Source organism: Megalopta genalis, chromosome 3 (genome assembly GCF_051020955.1).
Source record: "Megalopta genalis isolate 19385.01 chromosome 3, iyMegGena1_principal, whole genome shotgun sequence".
NCBI classification, from domain to species: Eukaryota; Metazoa; Arthropoda; class Insecta; order Hymenoptera; family Halictidae; genus Megalopta; species Megalopta genalis.
The window spans coordinates 13,007,098-13,023,102 of record NC_135015.1 but is presented as its reverse complement, the minus strand read 5'-3'; the positions used below and the strand labels follow the sequence as shown (position 1 = coordinate 13,023,102).

The window sequence follows — 16,005 nt, the reverse complement described above, 5'->3', positions numbered from 1 at the left end:
GCGTTTCGTACCGAGGAAGCGATCAATTATAGTTCTAAATACAAAAACTCGTTATGCAAAATTTTCGACCTATTGTTCTCATATTTGATCTTCTGAAAAACGCCTATTACGCTTCATTATTCTCATTCGAATACGAGCTAACGACTTCGATTCCCACGATCAATCAACCGTGAACTGATTTTAATTAATTAATGGTTACGTCGTTCGCGATTATCTTTCTCGAATTTACGTTGTTATTTCTATCAGTTGAAAGCATGCTAGAGGAACACACGAAACCTCAACCGTATCTCCGATACGGTTCTCTCGTAATCTATATTCGAAAATTACCTGTCGCGGCAGCCCGAATACGTATTTTAAACGTTCCCGCGGCGGGAAGCGAGTTCGCGGAGTCGATCGGGACGATTCGGACCTGCGCGTTGCGCGGCAATAGTGGGAGTCGTTTCGTGCGGTCTCGGTGTTCTCCGGCGGGGTTCGAGCGTGTTCGTGCGGGCTCGGCGGGCTCGGCTGGCAGGGCAGGCGTCGACGTCGTTCGGGGTGGGGGTAGTCGCCGTCGTCAGTGGGTAGCCGTCGGCGAGAGGTGGCGGTGGTTTTGTACGGTGAAGAAAAGAGGGGTTAAGTGAGCCGTGCCGGGCCGTAGAAGCGAGCTAGCGGTGGCGCGGCCCGTGCTCGTGCCATAGGGCCTCTGCCAGACAGTAGTGCGTTCGTTTACAAGATGGCAGACGGTCCGTCCGCGGAAGACGCGGCCACCGACCTCGGGGACGGTGATTCTCGTTTAACCAGGGACCGACACAAACGTCAGGACGGCCAGTCGGCGACGATGTTCTCGGGCATGGGTCAGGACACCGCGAGACGCATCCACGAAGACGTTCCGTTGCTCGAGAGCCATCATCATCATCATCGTCAGCATCATCCGCACCAGCATCGTCCTCCCCGTCGCAATTGTCACGCGTACGCTCCCCGTCGTCATCCGACCAACAACAACAATAACAGCTCGAGTACAAACAACAACAATCGTTGCGAGAACGGGGAGCACGTCGAGGCGGTGCTGGACGTGAGCGAGCGCGTTAGTAAAATCGAGAGTGTTCAAAGTGGTGCGGATACGACGACGCGCGTTCTGCTGTTCGCGTCACCGATGCGCGAGGATTACGAGGAAGACGAGGAGGAAGAGGAGGAGGAAGAAGACGACGATGAAGAGGAAGAGGAGGAAGAGGACGAAGATAGATCGTTGGACGGGGACAGTGTTTCGAAGAAGTGTCGCGCGAGTGTTCGTGTCGACGCGGCGAAGAAGAAGCCGACGAGCACGAAGAGCAAGACCAAGACGAAGAAAACCGAGGGGAGCTGTAATAGCAATCACAATAACGGTGGCAGTGGTGCTGGTGCTGAGGGTGGCGCGTCGCGCGGTGACAATGCCGCCTCCTCTTCGGCCGACGGTCGGCGCCCGAGGTCCATGTTCCTCGACGACGACGACGAGGACGACGAGGAGGATACGTCCAGGAAGTTGACTCGCCTGAGCAAAGACAACAAGCACGGCAAACCGCAGCAGCAACAACAACAACAACAACAACAGCAAAAAGTCTTGCGGGCCGAACACGGAGACCTGGACGCCGCTCGTAACACGGACAGGATCGCTAGTGATGCTAGTGGTGATGGTGGTGGTAGTAGTGGTAGTAGTGATGGTGCTGCTGCCGCTGCCGCTGTTTCTGCTTCTGCTTCTGGTGCAGCGGCTGGTGTTACAGCGAACGGCATGGCCGCGGTCGCCAGGCATCATCAGGGCAGCCCTTTCAAGGGACAGGTTAGGACCGCCGAGGACACCCTGGTCGGACCCTACGGCAAGAAACGGTGCGCCGATCGATACGACAGCTCCGAGAGTTCCGACAGGTGAGCGAGACCGAAATATATATATATATATATATCCGTGCATGCTCTCGCTTCCGTCTAAATCCCAAACCACACCGTCGGCTCGGTTCGAGCTCTGTGCATGCTCCGCGGTGGTTCGCGGAACGCCTCGAGAAGGCGAACAGGAGCCGGAGCAGGGCCAGAAGGTGGAACACAGGACACCTCTAGCCGCTGGCTCCGACTAGGCTCCCGCTGCGCGAACTATTCGAACGGGGAATCCTAAATGCAGATTGAACAGAGGCCGAGGTATTTGAATTTTTCGAGCGCTAGGATTCGAAATGGAGTTCGGGTTGCGCGAGTAGCTCGAGCGCGGAAGGGTTTAAATATTTAAATTTTCGGAGCACCAGCCTTGACCCGCGACGAGGCGCCGAGGATATTGTTCTCGGCGGAACGGTTTCGAAACCTTGTCCATTACAGCGTAGACTTGTCCACTATTTGTTGAATAGAATATAAACTCTTGCGTTATAGTTGGGGCCTAGAGGCTTTATCGTTGAGAGGAATCATAGTTATCTCTAACAACGAGAGCAGTTCAATTAATTAGTTCATTCGAATTTCGAAAATTCGTCGGGTCTTCCTCTTTCTTCCAACGCCACGTTACGTTCTACGTTTAAAAAATCAGCTACAGAGTGCATTTAGTCGTCGCGAGTTCCATTCTCGCGGTGATCGACTTTGAAAACTCGTAAAACACACGTGCTGTCGAATAGGCGAACAGTCTGTTCATGACTCACCGTTTTCACTTCTTGCGTATATACTAATGCATGCGCGTTCGGCGTACTTTCATATACAATTTTCTCAAAAACAAAGCCTCGAACGACGAACGTTTATTCCACGATTTTTTCAATTCGTTTTCTCGCGTAGAAACGCCACTATTTCGAATCGCGAATACTTAGCGAAAGATTCGGTTGCATATAAATTCGAAATGAGATGCAATTGCCTTTGTCGGTTTTTTTGGGGGGGTGGGGGGGACGAAACAAGCACAACCCCGTGGGAGCGAGTTTGATTTTTCGCCAGTGCATTTCGGCCGGGCTCGCCGGGAGGAGCCACCTGTGTCGAACGGAGGAAAGTCGCTGGTCGAAAATTGATTCGGACCCGTTCGGGATTTTGGGAAAACCGAGGGGAGGAACCGCGAGGATTTTTTTCGATCCGAGCGAGACACGACGGAGCATCGTAATTAGCGCGAAGGAAGGCGCGTTCGACGCAGGCCAGGGGTCGTTGTACCGCGGTTACGAGACCGGCAACCGTGGCTGCGTTCGATCTGTGTGCGCGGCGTGTTTATAGGTTCGTAGATGCTGCCAACTCGCTCCGTTTCCCTTCGGCCCCCTCTCTCTTTCTCTCTTTCTCCCTTTCTCTCTGTCTCTCCCTCTGTCTCGCTTTGCCTCCTCTTTCACGTGACCCTCGTGCTTCCACTCCCCCTCTCTCCCCCTCCCCATGTCTCTCTCTTTCTCTCTCTCTCTTTCTCTCTCTCTCTTTCTCTCTCTCTCTTCTCTCCTCGTTCCCTCCGTCTGGCCCTCGCCCTACGCGAACTTATCACGCTAGACCCAGCATTCGTTCTTCGAACCTTCTCTGTAGCATTTTATTTACAGTCTATATTGCTCTTAACTCAGGCTTGCTATAAAATATCCTTTTATTCGCAGTGCTCTAGAGCAGCTTTTCTGTTCTTTGCAGTGGTAGCCTCGGGAAGTTTTTATTTTAGACCCGTCCTGTGAACTAAAATCCACTCGAAATTTAATACAATTTTCCTAGCGTATCGCAAAACAATTACTAACGCGTAACTTCTCCTATTTTCTGTCAGCTATTGAATTTTACAGTAGTCTTAAATTGTCTTTCACTTATTCAGTAGTCTTTCTTTTATTCACCGTACATATTTAGACTCGACTGTTTCTCATTTTCGTACAGCAGTCCGTCTTTTGTTTACTCTATTTAGGTCCGACCTGTGTTACATCCACACAGCAGCAACATTTCTTCTGTTTCATTTCTTCTATATTTAGTTTCAAGCCGCTATTCATTCGCACAATAATATTTCTTCTATTTACTGTATTTTTTCGTTGTACAGTAGCCTTGAATTGTACGCCGAAACATATCTTAGGAAACGTTCGAAGCCGTAGAGAAACCGTTGAAGAAACCCGCTGCGATATTCAGTAGTGCGAAGACCAGAATGCTGTTGCTACTTTTTGTAATTTTCTGTATTAACACGTTCCGTGCCGAGCTTTTTTTACTCGAATCTTCATACTTTGATATTTTACTAAAACTTGATGTATTACGTGCAATTATTAATTCTCGTACACATAACAACGTAACAAAAACTTATCAACGCCCATTCTTGCGGTGGAAATTGATTCTTCGGTTCTAAATTTCTTGTAAACAATTTGTTCAGTTCACTAAGTAAACATGCAAGCGTGTACCATCGATGGTACACGTGGCACGGAACGTGTTAACCGTTTGCGTATCACGAGCCACTTTTGCGCTCTTCAGATTTTGTGTCGAGAAAAGCCAGGGCATTTGGCCGAAACAGACGACTTACGGCGCACCCGAAATTTGTCGAAACGTGCTCGGTCTTTCAGACGCATGTATACGTCGCGTGTCGCATCGCTGTCAGTAATCCAATTTGCATTTTATTGTTACGTATTCTAAATTAACACGTTGAATGCCACGCCGGTTTTACAGAAATTCTCCGTGGCGCCATGATGAATTTTCTTTTATGTGATACATATAATGTTGAAATATCATCTGCAATAGATAAGTCACAGTGTATAACCATGTTTGACATGTTAATTGCGACAGGGGTCACTGTTTGAATTGACGATGGTAATAATACCAAATTTTAGATATCGACATTTGTTTTAAATTACATATATTTCTATCAATTTAGGCGCGCCGGTCACCGGTGGCCCTCACGGCGTCGCCGCCAAGTTAAGTGCCGGTCACCGGTGACCCCCATGGCATTCAGCGTGTTAATTATTTTATGTTTTACGGCTTTTTTCGACACATAATTGAAGGAGCGCTATTGCGCTCTTCGGCTTTTTTCAACACATAATGGAAGGAGCGCTACTGCGCTCTTCGGCTTTTTTCGACACATAATCGAAGGAGCGCTATTGCGCTCTTCGGCGCTTTTCGATCCTGTTTTTTCAGAACCATCTGGTAGGTAAACGGTTAAATTGTGAATTTCTGTATTAAATACGTGTTCGTTCGGGTCCCTCCAAAAATTCGAATCTGCATAAAGTTTCCTAGTCCAGCAATATCCAGCGCCAACACCATGAATAAGCGCCGATAACAGCGACACCGGGCCGTTATCTCTTATCACAGTTTTTTTTCGAAGATAGAAAGTGCTGGATCGACCTTCTTCGTCCCGAATCTACGGTATCCGATAGAAAAAAAGATTCTTTTCACGTTTCGGAAATCGTGTGTGTTCCAGGATTAGGCAACGCGTGCCCGTTTCGCATTTTGCACAGTCTTCGAGCGGAACTCCGCGCTTGACGATATTGTTATCGGTGCCGATTTTCTCGGAAACGATACAACAGGTGCATAATCTTGCGTGGAACGCATTAAAACCCGTTCGAAACATCTCTCAAAGGGCGCGGGATGCAGACTAGAGCTGTTATTGAACTTGCCCCGAGCGACTTTGGATATTCTCTGTGTACACACGTCGCTGAACAGGACTCTGCTAACGCGTCTGTTTATTGCATACCGTTTCTATTTCCTCACGTTTCCACCGTTTGCGGTGCCCGCTTCCCAGGAAGCATCGACAACAAATGCCGCTGTGTGGATCACAGTCTGACATCCTTTATTCCGCCCTAACAAAATATTTTCATTCGGCGTTCGTTCTTGTTGAAATGTTAGCCTCGAACAAAAATTAATCTATAGTTTACTTAGTACTAAGATACTAAGATATACAGCGAAATTCGGCGGATTGAAATGATTCGAAGGTGAAAGCAAAATATCTGTGTCTAACAGATTTTTAGATCCTGCCAATGAGAGTCGATTTACGCGTTCGCCAAAGGAACGATTCGTAAAACGATCGGAAAGAGGCGATTTTACGTCGGTTTCTAAAACAAGAATGAATTTCGGTGAAAATCGTAATACGCGTCCAGAGAAGTTTCGATAAATTCTGAATGAAATCATTGCGACGATCTCGATGATATTGGGTTCCTTGAATCTTCAGGTAGGCAATCTTTCGAAAAAGATCGTCACTACGAGATGCGAAAGTGCACGTTACATATGCCGTGGGCATAGCAAGCGACAAGTATGAATGCACAATGGCCGTTATCTATTGATCGACGTTCATTCATTTGTGTGAAAGAAATCGGAGAAGCTGACTGTTGAAATTTTAGCCTCGAACAAAAATTAATCTATAGTTTACTTAGTACTAAGATACTAAGATATCGGTTTACATTTTCGCCGGTTCCGTCAGCGGGCAACGACGGTGATGTAAACTGAATATAATAGATACCGCGATACATCATCACCGGTACCATTAGATACACATCGTGCCCTGACTGTTTGGGGATCCCAGCGTCACGTATACAATGTGAAACGCGACAAATAAACGTCTCTGATTGGTGGATAAGACGAACCCAAAAAGGGTATAAAAGAAGCGTTCTTTCTTACCGGACTCTCAGTAGAGTTTGGTAGCTCGATCGTTTTCGCCCATATACCTTCTCTCAATAAAGGAATAAAATAAAGTCTTTTTAACACTTTATCGCGACCGCTAGCCTATTTATCGGCTTTTCGATTGCCAATGTTTATCGATCGCTAGCCTATTAATCGGCTTTTCGATTGCCAATGTTTATCGATCGCTAGCCTATTAATCGGCTTTTCGATTGCCAATGCTTATCGACCGATAGCCTATTAATCGACTTTTAGCTATCGACGGTTTTCGCTTCTTTACTGTTTTGTTAGTAGCTGACCTCCTGTATGCTGACCTCCCCATATCCTTATGAATTATAATTATAATAATAATTATTATTTATTATTATTTTTAAAGGAATAAGCACAACACAATGAATAGCGAAAATTTAGCCGGTACTGGGAGCAAATGCGCGCGCGACTAAGCCAGTCCTTACTGAGTGGCAGCCTCAACCACGACCGGACGATAAAGTGTTAAGAAAAGAATTAGAATCATATTCATTTTCATTCCATAATCCCAACAGTTTTGAACAATCTGTGTTATCGGTGTTATTGGTAGAAACAATGAAACCAGATTTTGCTTACGCGTCTATTTATTGCTATTCGTTTCTGCTTGATGTGGAATATCATCAACAAGTGACGCTGTGGGTCGTGGTTAAATATTTTTATTCGGCGTTACTTCGTCTGAGAGAGAAGTATGTCTATCATTTATATATTTATATTGTATATAAATTATATATGATATATTATGAAAAATATAATAGTTTATGAAATAGAAATTATACAAAAGAAAATATTATCGTTTATAAAGGTTGCTAAGAATGATTATTGTACAATATGTTATTGCGACGATTCTTTCTTAGGCTTCCTAGTGATTGCTCAGTTATAACTGTTTTTGTGTGTAAGAAGTTGGCATGATTAATATTTCTGCCAATAAAATTTTGACAGTGTTTTTAAAGAGTTTCACAGTGTTGTTAAAGGATCTGGAAGCTCTATGAATAAATCCCGGAGGGCTGAGACTACGTGTGAGATAATATTTTCATAATGTACTCTGAAAAATATGTTGCAAGAAAGTAATACCGAGGCGTTTAACACGATTAATTGTGGTTAGTAAAGTAACATTCATAGTATAATTATAAACTAGGTTATTTTTCTTGGCACCAGAGTAGCATGCTCTATTGTTTTCCCTGAATGGATTACAAAGGTTTCGTCTCCCATGCTCTACCTTTACATTTTCCTTCCGTCACAGACGTGGACAATTTATCGCGCATATTTAGAAACCAGAGCTTCTAGATTTTCAATTTATTGTGATTGGTATTAACCCTTAAATGCACCGTGTTGCCATTTGGCAACATACAGAAGAATATTTTGTTTTGTAGCCGATTGGCTATATACGATAATTTTGTAATAAAAAACTATTTTCCTAAAGATATAATTTTTTTCTTCGCTTTTTTCCCTTAATACACACTCATTTTTTAAATGAAGTTTGATAAGTAGAAATTGAAAACAAAAAATCATGCATTTAAGGGTTAACGACGCTCCCGGAATAAGCTCGTGGGCGTTCGTGATTTGTTAAGGGGGCTCGACAGCCATAAAGAAGGTGAAATCTCGAGCAAACATCGGACGTTTAGCTCGGTCGGCTGGGAAGTCAAGAGTGGACGTTCTCCGCACGATAACGGCCGATATCTCGAGAGTTCAGCGTGTCAGCGAGTGGCGGTTGACCTCGGGTGTCGATACGGTTCGTTATGGATTAGTTTTGTTTACATTTCCAGTAGCAACGAAAAATCTCGCGGTCCTGTCGACCGTGAATCCAGGTTTCTTATCGGCTTCTCTTGCGAGCCTTGACTTTCTTCTCATGCTTTTTCGTCGGTCGTTACTCATTGGAGCGTGCACGTTCCAACGATGATCACCGTTGATCGTGATCCGTACGCTCTATGACAGCAATAACAGTATGAATCAATTATTCACTGCTGCTAATCGCTTCAGTGATTCCGTTAGATTTTTTTTTTATAACTCAATTCATACTTTTAAGAATTCAGCTTTACGCGCCGTACGATTTTCACTTATCTTCGGATACCTTTGTTGCCCCCTGTTCGATTGTTATTCTATTTTCGGATTGTATAACATACGGTTCATCCCGTTAAACGAATAAATATTATTATTATTTGATTGTTATTCTATTTTCGTATTGTATAACATAGGGTTCATCCCGTTAAACGAATAAATATTATTATTATTTGATTGTTATTCTATTTTCGTATTGTGTAATATAGGGTTCATCTCGTTAAACGAATAAATATTATTATTATTATTTTAATGTTATTTTATTTTCGTATTGTGTAACATAGGGTTCATCCCGTTAAACGAATATTATTATTATATAATATATATATTATTATTATATAATATAATATATTATATAATCCCGTTAAACGAATATTATTATTATATTACGATTCAGGTTGGGAGTATAGGAAAGTTCGGATATTTGAATAGTACCAAAATTCGTATCAAAATGAGACTTGATATCCGAACCGATCCGACAACTTGAAAAACCAAGCAACTCGAAAGAAGTCGAACGGCGCGGAAGGAAACGAATAGATTGAATATAACTATACCTGTTTCGAGCAGCTCGTAACGATCAAGCCGAACGTCTTGAACGATTTGTGCAAGTAGATTATATATTTCCATATTGTACAGGATAGGTACATCCTTATTGCAGTTTGCAGAGCTTCGGCGAGATCGTAAAATCTTCCGAAAGCTGTTAAACTGTAGAGTTTACAATCTCCGCTATACCGGAATTAATAATTTAAGATGTTAGCGATGATTAGGCACTTGAATTTATTTCAAGAGTTTATAATTTGAGCCCATCTGTTCATTCGAACCGCTCGGTTTCGTTCTCGTATCGGTTCGACCGTTCGAACCAAACATGTTAAACTCGGTTCGCTATTTCCGAACATTTCGACGCCTCTAACTCGAACTCGATGGAGCAAAAGAACAGTTTCGTAGGCTGCCGGATCGAACAGGTGAACGTCAGGTTGTAGTTCGAGTCTACCGTCTCGCACCTTTCGAAGTTTTCTCGGGGCCGAACGCGGTCAGGCCCGATGCAAAGGAGGCTCGACAATAAAAGTTTAGTACCCTAACGGTTCTCCTCTGTGGTACACTAAGCCCAGCCGTTTCCTAGGTGAACCGTCACCCGCTAACCGCATTATGGTCCTTCCGTGCTCGGCGACCGGCAACGTTCGCCGAACCGGTCGCCTAACTTCCGTTCGCCACCTGCCATCCCGAAGGCGCTCCGAGCTTTTCGTATTTTGTCTAGCCGGTCCCCTCCATCGCGGTTTGCGTGCTCGCGAGCAGGAAGTGGGCAGGGACCACGGGGCCCGAGCACGATTTATATCGAAATGTAATTAGATCGAGCTCGAGGGGTGCTGGACCCGGTCCCGGTCCCAGTCCCGGTCTCGCAATGCTTCCAGTCACGGCTCGCGGACGGACCTTTTGCTTTTCTGATCCGCGTCTCGAATGTCCCATGTTCGCATTGCTTTCTTCCTCCTTCTCCTCTTTTCTTCGTCGATACTACCTTCGAGCTGCCTTTGTTCACGAGGACCGAGCGTTTTAACTCGGTTTCTCTCTTGCTTCGCAAACGATGGTATCGACAAAAAACAATAGAAATAGTTGCATTTCCTCTTTGATAATCGAGCTATCTTTGCAGTTAACGTTTTCTCCGAAGATGTGTTGTTCTCGAGTTATTTATACTTAAGTTTTCAAACGAATATTGTACATATGTTATCTGTACGGTTACGTGCAAACTTAAAATCAAAATATTTCAAAAACGAAAGCCCTTTCTGAGTTTTTTGATATTGAGTATATACTGTAAATTTAACTCATTCACGTTTCGAAAGACATTTATAGAATGTTTTACCGTTGTTGGATAACAATCTTCAGACGCTGCAGCAATTTTGACACTAAGTTTATTAGGTACTGATACAACATACGTGTTACTTGCGACAAATATTACGAGAACATCCGTTGAAAATCGGAATAAATGTCTTATTGTTACTTTTACAAACTAACATGAAACAGCTGCTTTTAGTTCTCCGTGAACCCTTTTTACAAGACATTTCAATTCGTCAGCAATCGTATCGATGTGTTAGTCAAGTTAGTCAACAAATAATTAGTAATGCAGCCATCCTTCCAAAATTTAAGCCTTTATGATATAATAATTCAAGCCTTTATAAAACTGATTATATAATTTATCGATTCTCTGTCATTCATATAAGACACATTTTCCTTTCGTTATTGCAAAAATGAGTGTTTGCTCGCATATATGAATAAATTTAGATTAAAGTTGCGCGATTACCAGGCAATGAGTGACGCCTGTCTATCGACCGGAATTTCTCGTAATGCAGCTCGGACGGATAAACCGGAAATACAGCCTCAATCCTCGGTTTTCCGTCCCCTTTATCTCGATCTATTTCTTTCCTGTGCCATCTATTCTCGTTTCACCGGTGCGCCGCCACGGAATCAGCTGATTATTCAACATCCCGCGAGTGATTAATAACGGATCGTTCCACGAGTTATATCGCTATTTCCCCTTTCGATCAGAGGTTTTGCTCGCAGACGATTGAAGTCGCTTGCGAATAGATCGCGATAAAGGTCAGTCGGTTTTCTATCCTCCGTCACTTCTTTTTGCTTGTTCGCTCGGCTCTTTCACACTCTTTCGCGAGCAAAATCGACTTCGAGCTCCGTCTCTTTGCGAATCGACTTTCCCCGAACTTTTACTGGTTTGGGTCACGTCCGAGAAAATCCAAAAACTATGCCGAAACGACAGAAGTCGCTGCGCTCTGCACTCCGTTTTTTCGAACGGAATGTTAGTTACAACGCTCCATAAATTGTTTCGGGCTCGATCGGTCGCGTGTAATTTACAAGGCGCTCGGAACGCAGCGAGGATCGCGTGCACGGTCCTCCTGGTGCAGGTTTTCTGACGCAGGTCTTCTGGTAATATTTTCATGGCTGCATCAGGGAATCGACTCCCGCCGCGGCCGAGCTTGGCCGCGTGTTTTTCGTGTTGTAATCGTAACCCGGCCTCTCTCTGGTACGGTTCACTTCGTTTTCTGTGGGCCGTGGACCGTTCGGAGGCGTGTTATCGCGGCTCGAATGCGTTCGAGATAACAGAAGTGAAGAAGAGAGACAGAGAGAGACGGAGAGTCGAATTCGACTCGGAGACAGATTCCCTATCCTCGATAAGTTCCTTCGAGACGAAGGCATCGGTTGTCCCTAAATCAGATTTTTGGGATACATTTCGTAACATATTTGATATTTGATATTTATTCATTTACCGGTAGAGATTCGTTTGGATAACAAACAACAGATTACAAGTTATCGGTTAACGATAGGAGTCAGGAAGACGGTGCACCCGACGCTCGAAACATGCTGGGGTAGAAAATTTATTTGTTCTGTAAACGAGGTGCATCCTTTGTTATGTAATAGTAGCGAGTAAACGAGTTTGAGTGTACAATAACGATAATAAGAATAATAACGATGGTAATAACAGTAACAGTAATGTCTGGGCTGCGGATGTTTATGCAAAATAAACAGTTCGTGCATCAGTTGTAAGAAATAGGAATTGCGTAAACATTTATTCCAGTATCGAATAATTTTAACGAGTTATAAATAATATAATCGTATTGTTAAATCTTTCTAATAACGTCACTGTTTTGTGTTTGCATAAAAATCACATTTGCATAAAAATGCGTAAAATCCGCAGTTTAGTAATGACAATAAGACGTGAATTAATAGTGATAGCAGAGCGTTTGAATGAAGTAAAGACATTGATGAATAATTAGTTTAAACAGTTGTAATGGTCGTATAGTGTACGATGGCGCTTTTGTGAAAGAAGGAAGAGAATATCTAAGAATAGAAAAAAATCCAGTTGTTTGCAGAACATGTTAATGTTCCTAAAAATCCTGTTGAAGCTGTTATTGTCGCCGTATAATGTGGTATGATTCTCTTGTTGTAAAATAGCATGCTGTCTGATGGATGTTCGAGATGAGATAACATAAAAACGGTTTAGTAATAGCGGGCGAGAGATTCATTGATGACTTTAAACGGGTAAAGTATGGTGTGTTTGGCGAAATGAAGTTTAAATTTGAGCATATAGGATAGTCATAATTATGGTCATCAAATGCCATTGGACAATCCATGCGGAACACTATCTGCTTACACAGGTAGGATTGATACCATGTCTAGTATTTAGACATTTTTAAAAATCGTGATATCGTACTGATAAAAAGTCAAGTACATGTAAGGAGAAGTAAGGAGAAGTTAAGTGAGATTGTAACTTCTAAGTCACGTACTTCGTTGACAGTGAAGAGAGTAATACGATTTAGCAAGTTGGAGAACAATTGAACGCATATTTTCCAGGTGAAATGCATAACAGAGCATTTAGATATGTCAAGAAATAATCTATTTGAACACACTAATATTCAAGGTTGCTGATAATAGTATAAGAATAGTGTTATGAGAAGAGTTAATTAGAATGAAAGAACTTACGATCATCGGCAAATAATAGAAAGGAACAGTAATTAAAGCACTCTGAGATATCATTATAAATAATAAGACTAACAGAGGACCCAAGTGAGATCCTTGGAGGATGACAGATGACTCATTGACTGATTTTAGAAAATATTTCGGGACATCTTGCGACTATTCGATGTCTTAGGATCATCGGCAAATAATAAGAAGAAACAGTAATTAAAGCACTCTGAAATATCATTTATAAATAATATAACTAACAAAGGACCCAAGTGAGATCCTTGGAGGACGACAGATGACTGATTGACTGATTTTAAAAAATATTTCGTTACATCTTCCGATTATTCGATGTCATTTCTTGTTTGGAGCGGACAGTGCCCGATGAGGAGCACACCTGACACGCGATCGATGCTTAAACACTGACGAGCCACGAGGAAGACCGCGAAGCGTCCGATCAGATGTCGCGGTTGATAAGCTGCCACGACTATACTTCGATTGCAGCGAGCGAACGCGTGCAATTAAGTCACTTCTATTATTGGACCAGCGCCGACGAAACCTTTTACGCTCGTTGCGGCGAGAGTTGCGTTCGCCGGTCAGCTGGGTTCCCTCGGACGTTATTCCAGTTCTCCAAGGCTTCGGTGATAGAGCACGTTACTCGGTCTCGGCTGCGTTCGTTTGTCTTCGATATAGGTCGTTAGAGTGCCTCGAGTAGGCGTGGCTTCGGTGCTCCGAATTCCTCCGGAACCGGAGCACTGCACCACGAAGCTATCTCTGCCCACGTCCATCTCGGAGCATTTTATAATATTTTACAGTTTATATATCTCGTAACAAAAGATTCTTTCTCCTATGCAGATTGCTGTAATTTCAATTAGAGTGCTTTCAGAAAGCGTGGCTTTGTTGCTCCGAATTTCGACGTATAGTTTACAGTAGTATTTCACAGGATAATCTCATTGTACTTGTTCGCTTTTTTAGCATATTTTAATCTCTTGCGTCCCTGAATTTCATAGAAAAATACTTTATTGCTTTCTCTCAATTTAAAGTGCCTTTAGGGGGCGTGGCTTAGTGGCTCCAATTCCTTCAGAGGAATTACAGCATCGCATAATCATCTGCATTTCTAAATTTCGTGACAGAAGACTATGTCGCTAAGTCTTCATTTTAAAGTACATTTAGTAGGCGTGACCTAGTAGATCTGAATTTTGATAGAGTTAGAATTGTATCTTACAAAGCAATCTTTCTCCCAGTTCATTTTAGAGCATCTCGTAATCATACTAGTTCGTGTATTTCATAACGGAAGACCATATCGCACTCTATTCATTTATGGAGCCGTTAGTAGGCGTGGCTTAGTGACTCCGTGCTCCTCAGCAGTCAGAGCCGTGTCCCACGGGGCAATACGCGACGTAGACATTGTCGTCCCTCCACGTCGGTCTTAATTGAGTCACTACTTCTTCCTCTCTCTTTCTTTCTCTCATCCTCTCTCTCTTTTTTTACTCTCTTTCTCCTCCTTTCTCTCTCTTCCTCTCACTCTTTTCCACTCTCTTTCTCCCTCTCTTTCTCTCTCTTCCTCTCACTCTTTTCCACTCTCTTTCTCCCTCTCTTTCTCTCTCTTTTTCTCTTTTCTTTCTCTCTCTCTCTCTCTCTCTCTCTCGGTCCGTGTCTCTCCTTGGCCACAGTTTATTTTTTCCCGGTCGAGCCCGCTGTTCCACGGGACAGAGCCGAAGCGGGGGCGATCGCGATTCTCGACTCGCCCGACTCGATTCGGCTCGACGCGAATCGCATGGTCGTGGCCGTGGCCGTGAAAGTGAAATTCGTGAATGAAACGTGCGGAACAGCCGGCGCAAACCGAGGCGAAGGTAAAGGTTGCCGGTTTCGGCCGGTTTACGAGCCTCGCGCCGCTTCTCCACCGGCCTGCCCGAATATCCTCGACACCTTGAACCAGAGTCATGCGTTCATGACCGCTTCTTTCCCCTTCTTACGCAGCTTCGGTTAATTCTGACGTAACTTTGCTGGTTACCCGATTCGACGCGTGATTTTCCGCCGAAAAAAGTAACGACACACGAATTATTACACGCTTTTAGAAAGTCAAAGCGTTTGCAATGTTAGAGAATATATAGTTTTCTTGCATTCCAGATTTTTTATATCCAGTTTATTATATAAAATTGTATTTCATTGTATTTATAATTTGTCTTTCTCACTCATTTATTATTAGACTGTGGATCTTCGTGCATTTACTGGATCAAACTGGCTGGGTGTGATAGAAAACAGTAAATGCAGAGGATAAATGTAACAATCCTGTTAAATCATTTTCAACCGATTAAAGATGTTAAGAACGAATGGTCAACTTTTATTCGACTTCTGCTTGTTCCAATCGACGTAGAGAATTTTTATTTTGCATAAAGATCCGCGGTCTACTTGCTACCATTACTCTGATCTCTTCTACGTTCTTCCAATTTTTTTATAATTATATTCGTGTGATTTTCTTTTACGTCGTCTGTGCTACAAAGAGTAATTCCGCATGTGTATGCATAAATAAACACCGTTTCCTCCATTATTCCAGTGTGAACAATCTAGATTTCTGACGACAGTGTTCTCAGTCCATTGAAATATCTTTGTCCTCGAAGTGTTAAACAAGCTGCAGGTACAAACCACGTTTAAAAATCCCTGTAATTCTAGCCAATTTCCTTATCCCCCGTAGAAATTATTGCTTATCCCGGAAACAATGGATACCCGAAGTTCAAGCCCACACTCTCCTTCGTTTAGAACTTTTCTGCGGCGACGGAAAAGTGAAAGCCTAGCCAGCAGGTCTCGATAAACTATGCCTAGGAGTGCGCGTGGGTTGAGCGGAAGGTCGCTGGTCTTTTCTAACCTTTGACTCTCGCCTAGAACAATGCCGCGTTAATTCGCGTCGCGGATTATCCGGAAGATCGCGGCGATCTCGACTATCGCGAGGCGTCAGCC

General features: G+C 43.5%; 1 protein-coding gene across 1 annotated transcript in view; it reads left to right on the top strand.

Annotated features, from left to right (window-relative positions):
* The first annotated feature begins 546 nt into the window (after positions 1–546).
* jing (AE binding protein 2 jing) overlaps positions 547–16,005 on the top strand; it is a 235,383-nt gene continuing 219,924 nt past the window's right edge. The window contains exon 1 of the mRNA XM_033486236.2: positions 547–1,878. Coding sequence (XP_033342127.2) covers positions 713–1,878 — 1,166 coding nt within the window. The 5' untranslated portion in view covers positions 547–712. The remainder of the gene's footprint in view (positions 1,879–16,005) is intronic.